Consider the following 13,728-nt stretch of genomic DNA (forward strand, 5'->3'; position numbering starts at 1 on the left):
ATATATATAAAGTCAATCCGGATTTTTCTTTTCCAGTAACTCCTTGAGCCGGCCGCTGCTTTGCATATTTAAGACTCTATCCCGGCGCCTCTTCCTTCTATACTGTACTCGCTATTTGCTGCCTCTCCTCCGATTGGGCACGACCCTCTGCTCGTTTTGATTGGTTGCAGTGATCCGCTCGCCTTCCACCAGCCACCTTTGATTGGGCCGCAGCTGCGTTCGTCACACCCTTTGTACCCTACCAGAGCCCAGCTCAGTGGCGATGGTGGGTTGGCTTTCCTGCCCTGAACCCGGGAAAACGCGCGTGGCTTGTTAGAAGGGGACGGATCCTGCCTGCTCTGTTGTCCTTTGGAGCCCAGGTAGGCTGTGTATGTTGCTTTGCTTTCGTTGAGAGCCAGGCATGAGAGTTGCAGAGAATATTAATAATAATAATAATAATAATAATAATAATTTTTATTTATACCCCGCCCTCCCCAGCCAAGGCCGGGCTCAGGGCGGCTAACAAGCAATACTAAAAACAAGTTGAATTAATACCACTTTAAAACAAGATTAAAATACAACATTAAAATATTGAAACATTAAAATATTAATACCCAGAGAGGGGGCGTGTGTGTGTGTACCAGGGGGGTTTCCTGTGGTTTCTCAAGGGCGAGGGAAAGAGCCTTCTGCACATGCTCAAGTGATGTGCGCTCACTTCTATTTTTTCAGGGCGTGATCCGTTGTACTGAAAGCAGACTTTATGCAGCTCAGCACTGGAGAGTATTGGCTTAGAAAAATTTCTAATTCTGGGTGTGGGGACACGCACTGATGTGATGCATCTACAACTCCCTATGTGCCTGCGGCAGAGAAGCCACAGAGTCTTGTGTAGGTGGCGTACGTTTGAAGCACGTGACTTCTCCCAAATCATCCTGGGAAGTGTAGTTTGTTAAGGGTGCGTGGAATTGTTGCTCAGCGAGGATTACGCTACAAGTTCCCAGGACTCTTTGGAGGGAAGTGTTTTACATGTTTTACATAATGCAGCCAGAGATTTAGCCAACATTAGTCATATTCTGTGAAATGAATAGACATAACTGACTTAGGTCTGCTAATTTCATTGGGTCTACTCTGTGTATAACTTGGTTGGATACAACCTGCAGACAGTGTTCACATGTTGGAAAAGGCACAGGAGTTGCCATTCTCAAGAGTTCCCCGTGAAGAGGGATTGGTCTTTAAACTACCCTGGAAATTGTAACACTTGGAGGGGAATAGGGGTGTCCTAACAACTCTCAGCACCCTTAATGAACTACAGCTCCCATAATTCTTTGGGGGAAGCCATGACTTCTTAAAGTGGTATCACAAGGCTTTAAATGGTGTGAAAGAAGCTTCCGCTAAATTCCTTATCCTTTGCTGCTAACAACCTCTTTGTTCAGCGAGCTTCTCTCCCCGCATCTCTTTCAGGCCTGGTCAATCATGGCATCATCTAAGAGGGCTGCCAGTGAGGGGAAGTATTGCAGAGACTGGGAGGAAGAGGAGGATCTGAAGGTCTGGCTTTGCCCCGTGGCAGGAGACAATGGCAAAGCAGCCTGCAGGTTCTGCAAGGGTACAATGCCTGCTGGCTACTCTGACCTTCGGCTGCACATGGCCACGGCTGAGCATCAGAAGCATTTGCCTCCAGGCTGTTCTGTGCCTGCGGCTGAAGATGGGCTTGGTGACCTGAAGCATTCTGGTACTGGAGCCACCATGCCCAGGAGGACAGAGGTAACAAACGGGAGACGTTCTATGAGTGGGTTGTGTCTCTGTGTGAGTTGTAATTCCAGGGTTTCTGGAAGCATATCCAGAATAGCTTATCGGTATTGTGTATATATGTACCTTCAGAATATCCTGTGGATAGAAATATCCTATGGATATACATAGAAGTATATAAGTACAGTATAGCATATTCTATTATTATTATTATTATTATTATTATTATTACTACTACTACTACTATTACTACTATTATTATTATTTTATTTATTTATTTAGCCTATACTTTTTGGGGACAAGTGGGGCTTTTGGCCAGCAGGGAATAGATTAGTGCTTGACCTAAAATAGCTGCCAGGTTTAGCTCGCAACGCCCGATCTCTACAATTTTAAACTGCCAATAGCAAAGTGATGGAAAAAATCCTTACTAGTTGGTTGGAATGAAGGCACACAGTTACCGTGACTTCCTTTGCCAGGCATTGTTCCCATCGGCCAGTTCACCAAAGGCAAAAGAGGAAGAAATGGATGAGGTGTTGGTGAGGAACAGGAAGGGAAATTCAGCAGAGGCGTTTCAGTTCAGCGCTGAGCCTACCTTGGAAGACATGTGAGACACCTTCCTTTCTCTCTTCCCACCTCACAGGCCCCACATTTTTGGTTGATTATAACTTCACCCTCTTCTCCTTCCCACCCCCAAATCTGGACCAATGTACAGGGGTCATTGGTGCTGTTGGGACTGGTAGGGCAGAAGGTGGGGAGACTAACAGTAGGTGGCGCCAGAGCCACTTTAGGTGGAGCCATCCCAACTGGTTTTAAGTAAAGAGGCAGGCAAGTGGAGACTAGCCAAGAGCAAGTCTGAAGCTGCTGTGGCAGTGCCTCCTTTGCCCTAATGGACCAGCCTCTGCTGAACACAGCATAAACCCCATTTCACCTCTCTGTCTCTCCCACAGCCGAAGACTCCAGTCTGGTTTCACAGCTGAGCGTGGCTGGGGGAAGTACCACCAACCTCGGAATCTGCTGCTTGCCCTCGTCGGGGAGGTTGGGGAGCTGGCGGAGCTCTTGTGAGTACGGGTGACGGGACTGCAGAGTAGGCCTCCCTCCACAGGCAGTATTTTGGGGAGGGAAGGGAAGGAGAGGATTGAGGCCTAAAGGTGCTTTCATAGAATCAGAAGGGTCCTTGGTGATCATCTGATCCAGCCTTTGCCAACCTGGTGCCCTCCAGAGGTTGTTGGACTACAACTACATCAGCTGGCACCACCTCCTGAGGTAGTCTGTTCCACTGTCAAACAGCTCTTACTGTCAGAAAGTTATTCCTGATGTTTAGTCAGAATCTTTCTTGTAATTGAATCTGTTGGTTCGAGGCCTGTCCTCCAGAGCAGGAGAGAACAAATTTGCTCCATCTTTCATGGAATAGCCCCTTGAGATATTTGAAGATGGCTATCATATCTCCTCAGTCTCAGTGGAACAGTTTCCCTCTGGAGGTTGTGGACTCTCCTTCCTTGAAGGTTTTTAAGCAGAGGTTGGGTGGCCTGTTATGAATGCTTTAGTTGAGATTCCTGCATTGAACTAGATGACCCCCAGGGTCTCTTCCAACCCTACAGTTCTATGATTCTTTTCCAGGCTAAACATACCCAGCTCCTTCAACTGTTCCTCATAAGGCTTGGTTTCCAGGCCCTTGATCATTTTGGTTGTCCTCTGCACACGTTCCAGCTTATCAGTATCTGGGCACTCAGGGTAACACTTCATGCATCTGAGGCAGTGGTCTGCAGTTGACGAAAGCTTACACCACAATAAAGTTGTTAGCCTTTAAGATGGTGGCAGGGTGGACCCCCTTTCAGCCCTAGAGCCGCATTCCCCTTTCCCGGAGACAAAAGTGGGCAGAGCAGTCAGTCTAAATTTTATCTTCGTAACGTAGGTTAATGTCTACACGCATCTCTCTCTGCCCTTCAAGAGGCATGGTTGGTGTTCAAGGACACATTTGAGCCAGGCAAAACCTCTCAAGGAGGCTGGGGGGAGAGGGTGAGGCCTAAGCAGAGTTCCAAGAGCGAGGCAGAGAGGCCTAGTGGGTGCAGTCAGCCCTCAGGTGCCTCTCTCCTGCTTTAAGGTGTCCCAAGAGCCTTTGCTGGCTTTGCTGCAACAAACCACCATGACTTCCCTTTGGAAGCTTCAAATCCCTTCTTAGCTCCTTCCCCTCCTCACGCCATCATTTCTCCCCTGTTGCTCTTTAGCCAGTGGCGGGAAGAAGCCCCCGAAGGCCTCCCGGGCTGGACGGCGCCAGAGCGCGAAGCCCTCTCCGACGAGCTCAGCGATGTCCTCATCTACCTGGTGGCTCTGGCGGACAAGTGCCACGTGGACCTTCCCTCGGCCGCCCTCCGCAAGATAGGGAAGAACCACCTCAAATACCCGGCTGAGCGAGTTTATGGGTCGTCCAAGAAATACACCGAATACGAGAAGCAACAGGACAGTGCTGCTGCATCTTCCGGAGCAGCGAGGGGAGAAAACTTTTGTGTGGCCTTGGGAGGCTCCCGTCCTCCGGACACAAGCTGCGGGGACTCAAATGGCGCTGGGCCTTCAGGGCTCAGGCAGGGCAGCGCCTCAAAATAGGCCTCTACTTCATCGTACTCTTTTGTGAGAGGAGTCTAGAAAGCGCCAATGCAAAGGGAGCGATGTGGGGAGGGAAGGGTGCTGCCATTATTTCCTCTCTCTCCTTTTATGTTTTTGAAGGTTTAGACGATGCTGACTCCAGTGAGGCAGGGAGCCGTATCTGGCAGGGGAATTGAAAGTGACTAGTCTGTGGGGGAAGGCCCTTCACTCTACGCAGGCATTATGACTTTCCCTCAGATGTGAAACTGACAAGGGCCTTCTATACACTTGGCCTCTTGACTACGGCCCAGTTAGATGCCTCCATCTTAGTTTTTGTTTTTTAAGAAAAGAAGCTGTGGGAAGCTGCCTGTCTGAACTGACTAATGGGAGGTTAGGGCTGCTTTGCATCTGAATTTTTCCTCAAGCTTTTTCCCCACTGTCCATTGGTGTGTGTGGAAGAGATGCATTCCCCCCATGGGTGTAAGAGCAGCTTGAGAAGCCCCTTTAAGCAGGGAAATGGTTGGAGCGGGGACCCTTCCCAGGGACCTTCGTCTGCTCAAACTGGCAGTCTCCTGTGGCTGTTTTCATTTTAATACGTACACAGCCTTCAGCTCCTGATAGACTATATATTTTTCAGGCTGCGTTGTACGACCAATCAACAACCATATTGGCTTTTTTGGTTCCAGCATTACACTGAGAGCTTAAGAGTTACAATTTTTCTATTCTGAAAAAATGACTTGTTTTAGTATTGTTTCCTTGAGGCCTCATCCGCTGCCCAGTTTTTCAGCTATCCACGTGACCTCATGGCCCACGTTTCAAATAATAGTGCAGCACTTTTGTTGCTGAGTACTTTTGTCTGTCACAGTTAAATTTGTCTGGAGAAATAATCCTGAATAAATAGATCAAGTGGAAGTGAAAATAGGAATCCGTAGAGGAGCATCTGTTTGATGACAGGCTTCTTTGGAGATAAATATTTTGTGCTTGATAGTTTGTGGAAAAGTAGATGCATACAAATGATTTGGAGATCTGTTAGGAAGCCAGTCTTCAGTCTTGTAAAATACATTTTATTTCCATTGAACAGTCAGTCATTGTGTCTTATTGAAAGATACTAAAACAGTCAGTGGACAATGGTGGGGTGAGCGGGCGGGTTGGAGAAAGAAGGGATATATATACACATATATATGATAGACAGGTTATCCAGTGTGATAATTTCTTAAGCCAGGGTTGGGGGACCTGTGGCCCTCTGCATATTGTGGGGACTCCAACTCCCATCAGCCTAAACTAGCATGGGCAAAGATATGGGATGTTGGGAGTTGTAGTCCAGTAACATCTGGAAGTCCAGAGGGGTTTTTTCTCTCAAATACATAGTATACCCACCAACACTTAACTCTTCCATTTCCATTACCAGTGTGGCCCCCTGATTTGGCCACATAGAAGCAGAATTAAGTCTCTTTCCATCGGGATTCTCATAGCACTGTGGGAAAGGAGCTCTGCTGCCTTTCAGAGGTTGTCACACTGCTCCCCTTTGCTCTGCAGCATCTGTGCCTGCATCTTCTGCAGCATTTCCTGCATCCGACGGAGCTGGACAAAGAGAGACAAGAGAGAGATGCTGAAGTTGCACTTGCCTTCGGGGTGGACCCACCTTTTTTGTATCGCTTGCCGAGTGCTAAAATGCAGCTGCTGGACTCAGATCTAACTTCAGACAGGGTCAGCAGCTGCTGGCTCCAAGGGAAAACACAAACACAAAGCCTTAAAACGTGCATACACTCACCTCCTCGTCTTTCTCGCGAATTAATTTCTCCGTCTCGGCCAGAGGCAGGAGTGGCAGCTCAGTGGCACTTTGACGTGACAGTTTCCTAGGGAGGCGAAAGAGAGCTGGTGATAGGACACGGGAAGATCCTGGCTCCTGCTTGTACATTAGCTCTGGGGAAAGGCTGTAGCCCAGGGGTAGAGCACACCTGCCTTGCATGTGGAAGGTCCCGGGTTCAATCCCCGGCGTCCCCAGGTAAAGCTGGCGGAGAACCCTGCCTGAAACTCTGGAAAGCTACTCCCAGGCAGTGTAGACCAGCATTCTTCAACCTGGGGTGCCCAGTCATAGCTGGACAACAATTCCCATCAGCCCTGACCACTGGCTAAGCTGACTGGGGGCGATGGGAGTTGCAGTCCAACAATATCTGGGGACCCCAGGCTGAAGAACAATGGGTGCAGGGCATTGCTGGGCTGGACGGACAAATGGCTGGACTCTGCGCAAGGCAGCTTGCTATGTTCACTGGATCATACCAATAAAGCAGTGCAGCATAGTGGCAAAGAGTGAATGTGGCATGGCAGGAAGATATTGGGTGTAAGGCAGAATTCCTGGTTAACCATGAACAAACAGCATGCTAGTGCATGCAGCACATTCTGCCCTGCCTGCAAGCAGGGAGTGGGCTACATATGTACCCCTACCTGAAGCATAACTAACACGTTCCCTCGCAGCTCTTAAGTCCTTAAGCCAGGATGTGGGGAACCTTTGGCCCTCCAGATGTTGCTGAACTAAGACTCCCATCAAGCCTAGCAAGGAAGGACCTGGGATGATGGGAGCTGTAGTTCAGCAACATCTGGATGGGCAAAGGTTTCCCACATCTGCCTTAAAAGCACTTTGTTAAATTGCCAGTAGGGAGTTAAGCAAAGGAACTGGGACCTGCCAACTTACTCTTCAGTATTTGCTGGATAGAACTTGTCTTTTTATTTTTTATTTTTAAATAATATTTATTAACATTTTAAAGACTACAAAAGAAAGAAAAAGAATCAAACAAAACAATACAATGCAAAGAACTTGTCTTTTTAAAGACTATATCAGTGTGGAGTGTGCGCAGTTCCGTTTTATGATCATTTTCTTGTCTTAAATTAACCAGACTCCCTCCAGCCTCTTGGTTCACCTCACAACTGAGCCCTCTGCCCAAATCCTCTTCCCTTACAGAAAACAGAATCTGCTTACGCGCGGCTGCTGCGGTCTCGTGCCCCAGGTCTGGTCAGACTCTGAATGCACTGCGCGCGGTAGTTTTCGTAATGGACTTCGTGGGTCACATCCTTTAAGTCCTGCATATGGGTTTGAATCAGCATGTTCCGAAGTTTGAGGAAGTCGCAGTGAGCCACGTTTTCCACTAGGGGGTGGGGTGGGGGAAATAGGAAGTCGAGATCAGTAACTTCCTTTGACACAGCGCCCTCTGCTGAGTGCCCTCTTAATGCAACTTACCTTCCACTGTCCCCCAAGGATATTGCCGTCCCCGGAACACTTTGTCCATCGACTCCTTGACCACCTGACTGGATCCAATTACAGCAAAGGGGATGCTTTGCTGCAGGAAGAAGGCCAATGAGGCCCATTATTGCTCCACCTTTTCCATCCCACCTGACACTTCTCCCCCACAGAGGGAAGACCAGAGTTCCTCACCTTCATCTCCGCATCCTGAGCTTTGAACTCTTCGTCTTCATCCGAGTCACAGTCAGGAAACTCGTAGATATTGATCCCGTTTTCCTCTAACTCCTGCCGGATCTGTATGTCCAAAGGAATCAAAATGTGGAGCTAAAATAGCCATGAAATGTAGCTGTGCAGAGGACAGGACTAGCAGTGGGGTGTGTGAAGAAATTGGCTCCAGAGGTGCAGGTATTGCAGTGAGATTTCCTGTAGAGAGTGCTGGAGGCTCCGTATCCTTACAGTGAGGTGTTTACTTCAGACAAGTGAGCTACTTGCTGCATTCATCTGTTCCAACCCAGCATATATGAGTTTCCCCTGCAACACCCCTTTCAGACGCCTCCCACAGGAACATCGGGGGCTGCCCCACATGGTGCCAGACCATTGGTCCATCCAGCTCAGTATCGTCTACATTGATTGACAGAGACTCTCCAGGGTTTCAGGTAGGGAGTCTACCTGGAGAGGCCAGGGATTGAACCTGGGACCTTCTGCATGCAAAGCAGATGCTCTTCCAGCTGAGCTACGGTGGCCCTTCCCCTTTCTCACCTTCTCTTTCTTGTGTTTCACCTCTGTTGGAGTCAAGCTGTCCGCCTTTCCAATCACCGGCACAATATTGACTTTGTCATGGATGGCTCGGAGGAATACAATGTCCAGGGGGCGGAGCCTGTGGCAGAGGAGCGGGATCAAAATCCTTGACCCCTCTTTCCAGAGCCCCTAGCAGTTCTGCCTCCTACCCCCACTAACCCCTGGAGTCTCGAAGCTGGGCTTGTTTACACAATTTGTGTTGAATTGTGATTGCCCCTTCTCACCATTCATTTCATTTTTTAATAAAAACATTAAAAAACAATCAGCATTCCAGCCCACTTAAGATCTGGCTGCCAGGTTTGTGCTGATAAGCTGGGCCGTCAGCGCTAAAGGAAGTTGGCACATGCTCAGTGGCACTTTATTACGCTGCCACTCATCCCAGAAGAAGAAGAAGAGTTTGGATTTGATATCCCGCTTTATCACTACCCAAAAGAATCTCAAAGTGGCTAACATTCTCCTTTCCCTTCCTCCCCCACAACAAACACTCTGTGAGGTGAGTGGGGCTGAGAGACTTCAGAGAAGTGTGACTGGCCCAAGGTCACCCAGCAGCTGCATGTGGAGAAGCGGAGACGCGAACCTGGTTCCCCAGATTACGAGTCTACCGCTCTTAACCACTACGCCACACTGGCTCTCAGCAATGAACTAGGTGCTGGAAATAAAAACCATGGAGAGCTGCTATCCTTTCAAGCACTGAAAGACATGATCCTGATTCCCTATGGCCACACCCTAAAGCTCCACACATCTTACCCGTGTCCAAAGGGTGACAGGACATAGAGACAGCAGTGGACACGCCCATCCTGAATGTTCTTGCGGTCCAAGCCGCTCTCATCTCGAAAGTACTGCTCAAACTGGGAATCAATGTAGTGGGCAATTGGCTTCCAGCTGCAGTAGAAACCAGGTAGGAGAAGAAAGGGGATGAGGTGGTGAGAAGGCCCCATTGCTAGTCAGAATCATACACCCCCCCACATCGAATCCTAGTTTTCCTTAGCTACATTTACGTAATGAGGGGGACTAGAGCCTGGATTGATCTTTAAAGGCCAGGAGGAAGATCAGCTACTTCCACATAGACACACATCACTTGCCTGTTGTCTGAGGGAATGTCATAGGACATCAACGTTCTATCTGAGACATAACAACAAACCATGGTTTCCTGTGGCATGTGAGCTATAGTTTGTCCACCAAACCAGGATCTTAAGCCCAGTTTGGTTGGCATCACGTCTGGATCCGAAAGCTATGGTTTGGCCCATTGCTTCGTTCTCAAAGGCCACTGCTTGCAACAGAATCTGGGAGTTCTCAAGATAAGGAGGGGAAGAAAGTAGGGGCACACACTGTTATTTGCTTGCAACATCTGAAACAGTTAACGTAAGTCATGGTTTGAGGTCTCAGTGCAAACCAACTGTCTGTGGTGCTTGCTCTACAGTGAAAACCAGTCATTGGAATAGGGTGGGCAACCCTTTTTTCGGTCAACGGCCACATGTCCTCCAGGATAATCTTGCCAAGGATTATATACAAGAAGTGGGTGGGACCTGTCTTTTCTCTTCCTCACTGCCCTCCTCTTATTTCTCTTTCATATACTGCTTTCCCCCCTCCTGCCACCTGCTCAGTTCTGCATTGGATGTTATAATTGGGTGCTGAACATGCATGTATGAACCCTTTCCTCATCCTCCATCCTTTGGGCTTTCAAAAGTAGACAATATATGCTTTCTTCACTTTACTCTCAAAGAACCATTAAATATTGGCTTTCAGCACCCCTAAATTTGGACCCACTTCCCACCCATGAATCCTTGATTTCCCCAGATCTGGGTCCCAGATCCCACCTTCCCTGCTATAGCACTTTTTCATCCCTGTGCTTCTTCAGAACTGGGGCACAGGAATACATCCAGCTGGCCTCTTACCACTCAGTGTTGTCCACTGCATCTCCAAATCCTGGGGTATCGATCACCGTCAATTTCACTTTCACTCCCCTTTCTTCAATGTCTACTGCATGCTTGACAATTTCCAAAGTCTGGGGGATCCTGCCTGTGAAGTGGGGAAGGCAGGGCAGTAATAGCACTGGGGTCACACTCTCAGCTCTCCCCATCCCATCCAAAAACATTGCAGACTGGAGCTGCCAGCAGTCCTTACCTTGCGCATTCGGGAGTATCCGGTCCTTGTATAGATCTGTCAAGAAGAGGCTATTGACAAGAGTGGATTTTCCCAGCCCAGATTCTCCTATTGGATGAATGAACGTGAAGGTATCAGCTGATGATCCTTGAACTTGGAGGAACTTGATTAAGACAAGAATAAGCCTGAGAGATTAGTTTTCTGGTTTTCAGGTCTGGAGATGCTTGAGGGATTTTATTTCTATGAATTCCGATGCAAACCTGACCTCAACGGATGCCTCCTGTACTGATCATCTTTCAGTTATGTCTCCAAATTTTGCAATACAGTCCTTGGCTCAAAAAATGCACCAACTTGAAAATGCATATTTTTAAAAAATAAGACAGTTTAGAAATGCTTACAGTGAGATAAAGTACAAATTTACTTATCATTTAAACAAATCATACGGGTGTTGTTTTTACTAAATGTAGATTAATGCAGCAGTGGTACAAAAACGAATTTATGAATAAACATAGTAATTTAACACGGTCTGGAAACAGACTGGTTTGTCCAGCCCTAGTCAGGATTCTGATTTCTGTCCCTACCTCTGGAAGCAGAATATATCCTAGTGCAGGCTTCCTCAACCTCGGCCCTCCAGATGTTTTGAGACTACAATTCCCAGCGTCCTTGACCACTGGTCCTGCTAGCTAGGGATCATTGGAGTTGTAGCCCAAAAACATCTGGAGGGCTGAGGTTGAGGAAGCCTGTCCTAGTGGGTTCGAGGAGCAGGCCTGAGAGACTCGCCTCTCCTATGACTCTAAGAAGTGGATGTGTCTCAAGATACATTCTAGTGTGGCTTGGAACAAAAGGCAGCCAAATTGCCCACTGATCAGTCGCCATCAGTGCTTTGACCAGGGAGTTGGGCACCTTTTTTCAGGGCAATCGCTTCTGGTCACACTTTCAGGGTCCACCAGCCAATGGTGGGCAGGCCAGAGGCAAAAGTGGGCCAAGCCATTCCTGTGAATGCTACCACTGTATAGTAGGTTAGCTTCTACACAACCACACTCACCCACTCTTCTCTATCCAGACAGCCAAAAGGCTCGATCACAGGTCAAAGCGATGGCAGACCTTGGGCTTTAAAATTTCAGCAGCACCACCAAAAGGAGGAGGAGTATCAGGAAGAATGGATGAAATTTAAAGACTATTTAGCTAAATATGTTAAGATAACTTAATTGGAAAAGCTTGCAAATCATAGATAGGCTTAGGATTTAAATATGTAAGGATAAGACTTAAGATGTTTAAAGCTAAATTAGAAAGAATGAAAGATGTTAAGTGATCAAGTTAATTTTTTGAGAAAATCGATTTTGGAAAACTGTTAAAATGATATATAATGAAATTCAACCAAGGGGATTTGAGGAAGTCACTTAATAATGTTACCAAGATTTAAACAGGATGTATGTATGTATGTATGTATGTTTCTCTGTATGTTTGTTTGTTTTGAATTTTTGAAAATTAATTAAAAAAAAAAACACTTCAGCAGCGCCTTGTGCAACGCCAAATTTCAGTGCCCTCCCCCCCCACTCGCCTGCCGTTGTTTGTCATTGTTGCAGAGCGCCCTGCAGCACCCTCTCAGCTCGGCACCCAGTGTGGGGGAACCAGTCGTGCTCCCCTAAACCCACCTTTGGTCAAATAAAAAGAATGTGTGGTGTTCAAAGCCCAGTCAGGGACGGGGAGGAGGGGGTTGCGCCCTGAGGACCATGCAGAGAGGTCTGAATGGCTGCACTTGGTGCGCAAGCCAGAGTCTCTTCCAGAACCTGGTCTGAACCATGCGAAATCCAACACTTAAGGGCACCTCTTCATTTTGCACGACAATAGCATGGAAAGGAAAGAGAGCCGCAGGGGGTGTGTCTAGATGCATTCAGAGGTGTTGGAGCTGGTAAAGATGGAGAAAGTGGGTATTTTCAACATGTTACCTGCAACCATCAGAGTGAAGTCAAACCCCTTCTTTACGGACTTTCTGTGGACTTGGGTGGGCAGAGCTGCAAATCCAACGTAATCTTTGTCCTGAGGCAGACAAGAAAGATAGCGTCAGGAGGAGGCGTCCCACTGTCTGGTCCTTCCAAGGTGTTCAGAGAGAGACTCAAAAGAAAACAACTCAAAGGAAGAAAGGCAAAAGAGAGTCTATCTTACGGGTTTCTTACCATAATTGGTCCCTAGTTGTACGGAGGAGACGCTGCAGGGATGTCAGTGTGCACCTTGTTGGCTCAAACACCAACTTCCTGTGGCGGTGAAACAGGAAGCCAGATCTGCACCCGTATCAGAGCATCGTCATCTCCCATTGGCTGGCCTATTTTCGTTTCCCTCCTTTCCTTCCACCTGTGGGTAGCACACATTTCAAGTTAAAATATCGCTGCTTGGAAGGTTGTGTGGGAGCTGACTGACGCACTGCCTTTTCCTCAGCTCTTATGCTCATGGGACAAGCTTGCACATGGTGACTGAGGTCACTTCTCGCCCCCTTGCTGCGACCCATTTCCTCACAAAAAAACAGTGTCAAGGGGGCTTATGAAACAAGCACACACAGAAGAGAGGCTTTGGGTACATTCACATTGCCACTTACTCTGCATTCAGTGGGCTCCCTGTGCTGGTTTTCGAAGCTGCATTTGCATGGCGTTTAGCCACAAGCCGTATCAGACTTTGGCAAATACTGCTGTTTGGTGTGTTTTCCCCTCTAACCAGGTTCAGTCCAACTAGAAAACTTAAGCCACATTTAATTTGTACTTAAAAATGGTGTGGACATTTGAGACAGGCATCACACATGCGCAGATGAGCATGCATGCACATGCTTTATTTCACACAAAAAATAAAATCATTATTGAAATCATAATCAAATCAAGATCAGACAAGAGAACAACTTTTTTGTGTGGAGGAGGAGAGTTAGACATAATATAAAGGAGATTACCCGGCGAAAGCAAGCTCATACCTCTCAGAGTTTGTATACTTACTTAAGGTACATATGTAAGAGGCTCGTTTATAATTATATTTTGGGAATGATTCATGTTCTTATGTGTTGTTTTATACTTTCTGGATGTCCCGTGATCTAGTGCCGGATTTACGTATAAGGTAAACAAGCTATAGCTTAAGGCCCCACACTCTTGGGGCCCCCAAAAAATTTAAAGGAAAAAACAACAACTGGATGTACATTTCCAAAATATAAGATAAAAAAAACCAACACCTACATACAACAACAGTGTTTTGTGTTGTGTAGGCTCCTATGATGTAAGTAATGGGCCCTGCCTGCTAGCCTACTGCCT

The 13,728-nt window shown here is 47.4% G+C and overlaps 2 protein-coding genes across 2 annotated transcripts; one reads left to right on the plus strand and one right to left on the minus strand.

Moving 5' to 3' along the window:
* Nucleotides 1–244: 244 nt before the first annotated feature.
* Nucleotides 245–5,380, plus strand: DCTPP1 (dCTP pyrophosphatase 1). Its single transcript, XM_079951394.1, has 5 exons — nucleotides 245–359; nucleotides 1,438–1,737; nucleotides 2,199–2,326; nucleotides 2,670–2,780; nucleotides 3,948–5,380. The coding sequence occupies exons 2-5, from the start codon at nucleotides 1,450–1,452 to the stop codon at nucleotides 4,321–4,323; spliced, it is 903 nt and encodes a 300-aa protein (XP_079807520.1). The 5' UTR covers nucleotides 245–359; nucleotides 1,438–1,449; the 3' UTR covers nucleotides 4,324–5,380.
* On the minus strand, nucleotides 5,341–12,767 carry SEPTIN1 (septin 1). Its single transcript, XM_079951385.1, has 11 exons — nucleotides 12,619–12,767; nucleotides 12,391–12,481; nucleotides 10,463–10,549; nucleotides 10,234–10,357; nucleotides 9,086–9,220; nucleotides 8,300–8,417; nucleotides 7,733–7,834; nucleotides 7,538–7,637; nucleotides 7,280–7,445; nucleotides 6,074–6,158; nucleotides 5,341–5,883 (listed from the first exon to the last, which is right to left on the minus strand). Exons 1-11 carry the CDS (start codon nucleotides 12,619–12,621, stop codon nucleotides 5,803–5,805), a joined length of 1,092 nt encoding a protein of 363 aa, XP_079807511.1. The 5' UTR covers nucleotides 12,622–12,767; the 3' UTR covers nucleotides 5,341–5,802.
* Between the last annotated feature and the right edge of the window lie 961 nt (nucleotides 12,768–13,728).

Source organism: Podarcis cretensis, assembly GCF_951804945.1.
Source record: "Podarcis cretensis genome assembly, chromosome: 13".
Taxonomy (NCBI): Eukaryota; Metazoa; Chordata; class Lepidosauria; order Squamata; family Lacertidae; genus Podarcis; species Podarcis cretensis.